The 9,351-nt window shown below is 38.4% G+C and overlaps 1 protein-coding gene across 3 annotated transcripts in view; it reads right to left on the reverse strand.

Moving 5' to 3' along the window:
- LOC129280303 (uncharacterized) overlaps nt 1–6,781 on the reverse strand; it is a 29,775-nt gene extending 22,994 nt beyond the window's left edge. The window contains exon 1 of one of the 3 annotated variants that reach the window (XM_064112136.1): nt 6,549–6,781. In XM_064112136.1, coding sequence (XP_063968206.1) covers nt 6,549–6,645 — 97 coding nt within the window. In that variant the 5' untranslated portion in view covers nt 6,646–6,781. The remainder of the gene's footprint in view (nt 1–6,548) is intronic. The other 2 variants (XM_064112138.1, XM_064112137.1) reach the window with 2 other exon arrangements.
- Nucleotides 6,782–9,351: the final 2,570 nt, after the last annotated feature.

Here is a 9,351-nt window from a genome sequence, read left to right on the forward strand (position 1 = left end):
AAATTGGCACGCAGCTTGCCTGGAACATAATCTACATAATTCTGTATTAATTTATTTCATGCAAATCGCTATTAATCAATTATGCTAATTTATGCGTAAGTCAGTATGCAAAACCATACTTTTTCATCTGATTCCCTAAATAAAGCTCCAAATGTTCTAATTTTGGGTGTACAAACTCTTTGTGGTGTTCTCAGCAAATGAACATGAAAAAATTGCGATATCCGAACAATTTCTTATGTATTATATTGTTTTTGCTATTACTTAATTGTGTATTTCTATGTTTTTTTGACCTTTTGTTTTTTATTATTTTTTCAATGAACTTTGTCGGGGACTCTTTTGAGATCATAAACAGCATAAAATAAATCCATTTTGACCAGCAAAGCTAAAAATAATCATACAATAATGATTATGGGTTGAAAACACAATTTGCATTGACTTTGTGCACGAAATCACGTTTTTGAGCAATTTTTGGTCTGACATGCACTTACAAAATGTTGCGTAATTTCGGAACCGCGTACCCGGTTGTCGCAAATTTGGTCTCAAAAGATGCGCAAGACCTGAAAGTAAAAAGTCAGCGAGCGGCGCGGTCAAAAAATTTTGTGCGGTGAAAATATTGCGCGAATCGTTGAGGGGGGGGGGCGGCTCAGAGCCCCCCCCCCCGGCCTAGATAGGGTATAAGTCTCAGATTTAATCACGAATCCTCCAGATGCTCCACGGCAATCGCTAGATCATGCCGGCATGATAGGTCAGTGATAGTTTTGCCCCGGATTGTTCGAGCATCGACGAGCGTTGTTGACTGTACACGCTGTACACACGGATCTACACGGACCATGTCGGCAGAGCAGGGTGTCTACACGAACCAGCATGGCAGCTACAGGGTCCAACGGCGGCCGCTACACGGACCAACAAGGCAGCTACATGCATGATCCAGTACGGCAGCTAAATGAACCAATACGGCAGCTACATTGACCATCCACAATTGCTTTGCCAACACGGCAGTCCACGGATGACACCGGATGTTTTTTATAGATAAATTGATAAATAAATAAAGTATATACCACGAACACAAAAAGGCATATTATGGATAAGGGGTGAAAACAATGAATGAACTCGTTACATTCACACTGTGAGAGCATGGACCTACTACTCTAGTAGGTCTGAGCCTGTTCAGACCGGCAGAGATAGCGCGATCTAGCGCGCGCTAGATCGCGCTATCTCTGCGGTGTGGAAGGTACAACGTCGTTTCGGTCCGCCCAACAGCGAGCCACGGCGAGCCAAAACGGCGTGCCACTGGAGCACCTCTTGGAGGCTGTTCACACCGCAAGGGGGGACCGTGGGCGGACCGTGGATCGCGCTATCGTAGCGCGATCCACGGTCCGCCCATTGGCATTCGCCGGATTCACACCGCAGTGAGATAGCGCGGTCTATCGTAGCACCCCCTTTTTTTGAGAGGTCCTGTTGCCATGACGCGTGACGTCATGAGGTCAGAGCGGTCAAAGATTTCGCGCGCTATTTATACGAACCCGTACTAGTTAGTTGAGAGCTCGATATCGCTGTGCCTATTATGCTAGCCGCGTGTAGAACGATGACTTCCGGCGTGCTATCGTAGCTCGGGTTCACACCGGCAGAGATAGCGCGATCTAGCGCGCGCTAGACCGCGCTATCTCTCGTGGACCACCCCCAAGAGGTGCTCCAGTGGCACGCCGTTTTGGCTCGCCGTGGCTCGCTGTTGGGCGGACCGAAACGACGTTGTACCTTCCACACCGCAGAGATAGCGCGATCTAGCGCGCGCTAGACCGCGCTATCTCACTGCGGTGTGAATCCGGCGAATGCCAATGGGCGGACCGTGGATCACGCTACGATAGCGCGATCCACGGTCCGCCCACGGTCCCCCCTTGCGGTGTGAACAGCCTTCTCGTGCTCAACGTGATTCTTTCTCACCTTGATTAAACGACATAATTATGTGCACCTTAGTGAGAACATCCATTAGTAAGGCGTATCTGAACATGTGCAAATAAGCTGTTTTCCAGGTTTGGGTTTTTGTTGGCTGATGTCCTGTATCACCTGTAAACATGCTACAAATTTGGATCAGAGAAATTTTGGGATGCAGACAACTTTTATAGTGATCACCCCCTACGAATTTCAAGTTGTGAAAAGGGGAAGCGAGAAAGAGGGAAACGGAAATTGATTTTTCGGCTATTGTAACTTGTATAGCCTCATCTGTTATTTATTTCTTTAATTAGTTATTTACTTATATTTCTTAAGATTTTTTTTTACATCGAGATTTGAAAAGCAGTATAGAATTTGCTCTCAAGATCTCTATAACGTTGTGGTGTTGAGCAAATAATGATATCTTAAATCGTGCTTTTTAATTTAAATGGAGGTATAATTGTGGTTACTTGTATTTGTATTATTGATTTCACGTTCGCATTAACAAAGTAACATAACATTACCAAGTCAAATATATCAAAACTTATGTCAATCATAGAAAATATAAATTCGCACTTAGCATGCTTAGTATAGCTTTAGAGATGAAACCGACTTTGCCAAAAGTACAAAAACACAGAACGGAGGGGCTTGCCATAAAAAGTTATGCTTGTATGAAAGGCAAGGCCCTGAGACCTAAGTTCACTGGCGTAAATCCGAGCAGTGGGGGGGGGGGGGGGGTGATAGCAATATACTGACCTGAAATTCTATTTTTGGGGGGGACTCGACATCCCCACACCAAGGGCCATGTTGTACCGGGTATAACATATCTAACATAAAGATTTTTTCAATGCTGAAACTTTTAACAATGGTCGGAAATTTCCTTGTATAATAAGGTTTTGGCACTTCAAGATCACTTATCGAACAGGAATCGAAAATTATCATAAAGGTAGCAGCTATGTGTATAAACGATTAACAAAACATCACTTGTAATGCTAAAGGGGTTAAAGCTATCATATGGATATTATTGAGATGCTAATAACTTCTCTTCGGCTGTGATGATGGTCTCTCTTGTGCATGTCCTATTGTTATAGTAACAGTGATCAGTGGTAGCATGTTTCCTATCTCATTGTTATCGCTTCCTCACCAGAGAGATCTCCATAACCCATACATATATTCGTGTACATAATACTACTCTCTTTTGGATAAAGGCCTCTAATGTTTTTTTCGATGGCTGTATTGTAATGGATTTATTGTGATATAAAGTAATGAATTACTGTTAATATCAACATGCGAGCGAGTTAATTTTTCAGTAGTTGGAAGACAGAATTGTGTCCCGAAAACTTCTTTCATGCAAGTAATGTGTAATTATCACATCAAGGGCCTACGACTAGGTATATACTGTAAATATGTATTCATAATACTACCTCTTTCAGTTAAAGGCCCATCACGATATTTTCGATGACTATATTTTAATGGACTTGTTGGAATATAAAATAGGTCTAATGAATAACAGTAAACTTGAAATGCGAGCGAGCGAAGCGAGCTAGTAGATTTTCAATAATTTGAAGACAGAATGATGACCAAAATCTTTTTCAAGATGTGTGTAATTCATACAGAAATGCAGCTGCGAGTGAGTGTAGTGAGCGAGCCTAGAAAATGTTGCTTCAGTCGTTTAAAATGATATACATATATTACAACTAACTTAAACTTTAAATGATAAGGAAAGAAATATAAAGAGTAAATAGGATTAAACAGTCCAGATTATGTTCAATGAAAACTCATTTTCTCACTGGTTAAAGGTGAGATGAGAATGAAAACAAAAATGAGATCATGATTATTGGGATTAAGGGTGCCACTGTCATGAAAATAGTGAGCATGACAGGCCACAATACGGTATAACCTCCAACGTTGAAACATACTAAAAAGAAAGATCATGAATAATCTTTAAGATTATATTGGGAGGTGATACAACATTTAAAAATTTGAACAAAAGTCATATTTGGAATATTTCTTAGATTGTAATGGAATCAATTGTAATTTAAAATCCCCTATAAACGGGTGAAATTGTAAAGTGTATGGGAAATATTGCTGTCCTTCCTTGCCTCTGGGTTTCATCAACGGCATTGGCTTGTCTATGTCATCAATGTTCATCATACACTTAACTTTAAGTACCTGCATTTTTACACAAAATAATAACCCCCCCCCCGCTTCCACATATATACAAGGCAAGGATGTGACCCCAATTCACGCCAGTGTATTCAAAGGATGTTTTGATTGGTTTATGATCAAAGTGTTCCATATTTAAAAGTAATTAGTATCATATTTTGGGCCATCCAAACAAGCCTGATGAGCTTTCATTTGGTCCACCACTATTTTAAAATGTATTTGTATATTGCTTTGTATATATTTTAATTTTGTGGAAATAAATGAAATGAAATGAAAATACAGTTCATAAATGGACGTACTTATTTAGCATATTCTAATGATGCAGCAGATATAGCGTAGGGATTTGTCATGGCCAAAATCTTGTAAGATTACCCCTTGTTTGCTCGGAGGTATATATATCGATCTCCGCACCGCCCATATACAAATTACTCAGATTCAATTCATTGATTTACTTAAAACTGTCCGACAATTCATTTTAGACGAAAACAATGAAATTGAAAATAGTTATTTATACATGTATAGTCGTGCATGTTATAGCCCCTCGATGTGTAATGCAATTGAATTAACTTAATACTGGCACAAAGCCACCGGCCAAGACAGCTGGGGATCTCTTCTATTTTGTTGTCTACAATCCCAGATGAAATATTTTGATATCATATTAACATTGGGGATCAACTATGACTTGTATTGCCATGATTGCAGGCTATCGTTGGAATTATGAAGTGTGAAAATGTCGAAGTGTGTGAGGGAAAACTGAGTGAGAGGAATAAAAAAGGGAGAAATGGGTGAGAGGAAGGGAAATACAGATAGGAGAGAGGAGAGAGAAAGAACGAGAGGGAGAGAGAGAGGGGGAGAGAGAGGGAGAGGGAGGAGGAGAAAGAGGGGAGACAAAGAAAGAGAAGGGGGGGGGTAAGAGAGATTTAAGAAAGAGATTGGGAGAGATAGAGAAAAATCGATGAGGGAAGGATTAGATAATATGTAACAGATGAAAACAAATGACTGGACATATCATACAGAAAAGAAGAGCGCAGCTAATCCTTTCTATCTCTTTCGCTTTGCTCCCTCTCATCAATAGGTCCATGATCTCATTCATCAAACGCATCTTTTGTCCCTCCAACGAAAAATACAACAAAACAACGCAAATCTATGTCAAACAGCCCGGGATCTTTCTTTTTATGACTTCATAATCTATAATTTTTAATTCTCATGCTTTGAGGCTCATTCTAGCAACGGACTTGAAAATATCGCTGGCAATCTTAATTTCCACTATACTTTGAAATAAACCCATGATTAACGGGGAGCTTATAGCGGCTCAAGCGCGCCTGCATGCAGCAATCATGAGATCACTAGAAAAAGCAATTATTTTCAGGATTGAACTTCGAGAATCGAGTCAGAAGGCCGCACATCCGTTCAAAATTCCTTTGGAATTAAGTCACTAGGCAATCTGTCATATCTTGCCTTTTCTTTTATTTATATTTCGGTTTAGATAATGTTACGAGACGGACAATGACGCATGTATCAAAAACAAAATTGTAATGATTCACCATGCAGAAAAAACAACGATATAAATATGGCGATGAACAAAGGATCTTTTGGTTATTAATCAGAATTGTTTATCGCCGCAAAAAAATCTTGTCTCATTTCCGGTCGCTTCTATAACCTCAAATAGTCCAGCAATAAATTGAAATAATGTTTATCCCCAAAAAAGACAACTTCCCAACTTTTTTCTAAATGAATCATCTTTTGCATATTTATAATTTTCCATTCTGAACGCATAATATTTGTGTTCTAAAGACGTGAAAAGATATCATAATTTCATATATTTTTTCTCTCTTGGAAAAAGATAATCACCAATAACAACAATCTTTTACATAATCAATTCAGATGAAGTTTTAAGTTAGCAGTACTGTTTGTTAATAATAATTTTTGATACACTTAAACACACACACTTTAAACGGCATACAATGCACTCAGGAAGATTATTATCGAATGGTTGACCCTGCCATCTTGTTGAATTTTCATTTTTGTTATTTTCTTGTTCATTGCATGCCTGAATGTAGTTGTAAACAACCTTTAGAATCGTATGATTTCAAAAAGCTGAATGCACAGTGTCGTTTTCAATTACAAAAAAATAAATATTATAATAATAGAACCAATTGAGTGAAGAATAATATGGGTCATAACACGCATAAATATATAATCAGATACTCAATATAATTAAAAAATAGAATGTGTCTGACCTTAAATTTCGGAAATAATAGCAAGTAGTAGTAGTAGTAGTAGTAGTAGTAGTACTACTACTACTACTACTACTACTACTACTACTACTACTACTACTACTACTACTACTGCTACTACTACTACTACTATACTACTTTACTACTACTACTACTACTAACTTTCGATATTTGTGGCTGCTCGGTCATGCATCTGGAAACAAATATTATACTTACTGACAAATCCATGTACATCTTTGGAAAATAAAATCAGAAGTATATTCCAAATAATATAATTTCTCCACTCTATCTGATCGATACACACTCGCACCATGTTGGCTAATTAGACCTAACGCTTATTCGAAGCGAAGTGTCTCGAGTTTAACATCCAAGTAGTAGAAAATAACTCGCTGTAATTGTTGCTTGCTCACAATGACAGTTCATCGGCTCACATCATAGCGGAAAGATATGACACGACGTATATAAACACGGTTCTACGCATGCCTGATTTTTTGACGTTTTGCAAGACGCCCCCCCCTCTTCCGAGTTCCCCACGATCTCAACTATTCCTGTTTATTTTTTTCTCATTATTTGTACATCTCTTTCATTAATAAAATGAGGGATGATCAGGCATTTATTCCTCTTTGATTAAAAAACTTTAATGTTTTATATCATTTTTTTCTGATCTTATTTTCCCTTTCCCTTTTTGTCTGTTCATTACATTGTGAAGAGGAATAAGGCCCTCGAGATTAACCTATTCCATAAATTTCCCATCCTTGAATATAGAACTAGTCATCTGGTGCTTGCATTTTTCTCCCCTCCCCCATCACACCTCCCCACGGCTCCTGCACCCTCCCTCTTCATCCCCCCTCTTCCTCCCTCCTTCCCCTTCCTCTCCATTCTTCTCAACCTTGTACCAAGTTCACAATTACTTCGAATTCAAGCATGGATGATCCATGGAGCTCTATGGATGATCCAAGTACCCAATTTTTTTCGCGCTGTGGAATAAAGTGGCAGGAAAACACATTGGCCCTGTCTTACAAAGAGTGACGATTGATCCAATCAATCACAACTATATACGGACGGCCAGCAATGTCAACATCTATTATGCTTGTTTGTTCAAGATATTTTCTAACTATGATGTATATTCATGCATTCATTGTTTTCTGGAAAATTTACTATGCTCCTCTTTGTTTACAAAGGACGTTGTGCATACTTCCTGTAGAAAATATGATTACACTGATGGATTTCCATAGAGTTACGATTGATTGGATTAATCGTAACTCTTTGTAAGATGGGGTCATTATCTTGCTTTGCTATCTGGATCAGTACCATGACCCGTGTAATGCACCCATCCCTATCGTATTATCATTATTTTAACCATTTTGTACCTCCCGTTACGCAATCGGACAATGTAAAACAAGAACAAGGAAGTAAATAATACAATAGCTACTGTTTTTTGTTACTTCTTCAATAGACTATTGTACAACATATACTGCAATACAAAGCTTTACTGTAAGCTGGGCTGGGTCTCTGGAACTTCCATTTTACTAGTAAACTGGTAAATTTCAAGTGGTCTCCCTTATTTCAACATTAATATCCTGGGTTATCAAAATAATATACTACAGTGCGTATCAAAATAAAGTTTACACTTTGAAAAAGCCCTGGGAATTAAAACATATACAACATGTTGGTAATTTTTTTCACATATAATCTTGGGTTTGGGTCTCATCTATCCAATGAAAGTAAATGTTTTGACAGAATGTTACACTTGAGTGAGCACTGTCCATTTTTGTATAGCTCGCAGAAATCTGTTTGCGCAGAAATGCTCGTTGTCACGATGTGTCAAGGGGAAAGGGCGAAATCAAACTTATCCTGCGAAACATTTCTCGTACATTTTCCTTGCACTTTTAGTCAATTAAAATAAAACGGATACATTCAAGCATTTGTAACAATTTTGCCACCCAAATTGATATTTCAACACTTAGTAAGCACAACCTTTACCCTTTTTGTGCCAGCTGGATCTGAGGACATACCTGAATCTGAACAAAAGTTTATATCAGACATCTCCAGCATTTTTTCACTAAGTTTTTATCATTTAAAGTGGGTTTACATTTCATTTTTTATTCAATACTTGTTTCTCCACACTTTTCCCAAGCTTGAGAATCATTAACAAAATGAAAATCAAGCCTACGCCATTTCATGTAAATCACAGCTCAGTGTAAAGCAAATATCATCACGATGGCCTCAGTGTGTGGGGGAGTGGGATGGGGCGCAATGCACTATTTGAAGTGTTTTGGGCAAGGAAACAAGTTAAAAAAGATAAAAGATGTCTTCAAATCAATTTACTAGCTAAATCAAACGTGTTCTTCATGATTAAGGTCTACCGTTATTCGCATAACTATTTCAAAGTTCTGCGCAAATCATTTTTCACTAACTTTTCAAAAGTAAGTGGAGCTCGCTCAAGCAGAAATATTTTCGACAGTTATATCGTCATTTGCTTAAATGGATCTGTACCAATGTTAAAATGATAAAAAATCTTCAGGATATTACAAATATATACCTTTTCAGGATGTTTTCTAAGTGTAAACTTTTTTTTTGATACGCACTGTATAGGGCCTGGTAACTGTATCTATGAGCATGCTTTCAATATGAATCAGTCAGCATACACTCGAAAAATATTGGGTAAAAATGATCCATGGGGATAATTATGTGTCCAACGAACATTGGGTATTTATTTTGGGCATATTTATTTATCCAGTGTGATGAAAATTTTGCACATTCTAAAGTAAATGCTGCTTATCTTTTAACCTTATATACTGGACAACATGCGTCCCGCATTGGGTAAAGTACTGCCCCAAATTGGTTGGACACACAATTACCCTCGTGCTGGTTAAAATTTTACCCAGTAAATTTTTTTACAGTGTAATATGAGCGTGAATGAGGGGCAAATGGAGGGAAGAAGGGGGGGGGGGGGGATCTGTCTTCTGTCTACCTGTGCCAATCGCCCGGCCGATCTCCCAATGCCGCACATTTACTA

The sequence above is a fragment of the Lytechinus pictus genome, chromosome 17 (assembly GCF_037042905.1).
Source record: "Lytechinus pictus isolate F3 Inbred chromosome 17, Lp3.0, whole genome shotgun sequence".
In the NCBI taxonomy this organism is placed as follows: Eukaryota; Metazoa; Echinodermata; class Echinoidea; order Temnopleuroida; family Toxopneustidae; genus Lytechinus; species Lytechinus pictus.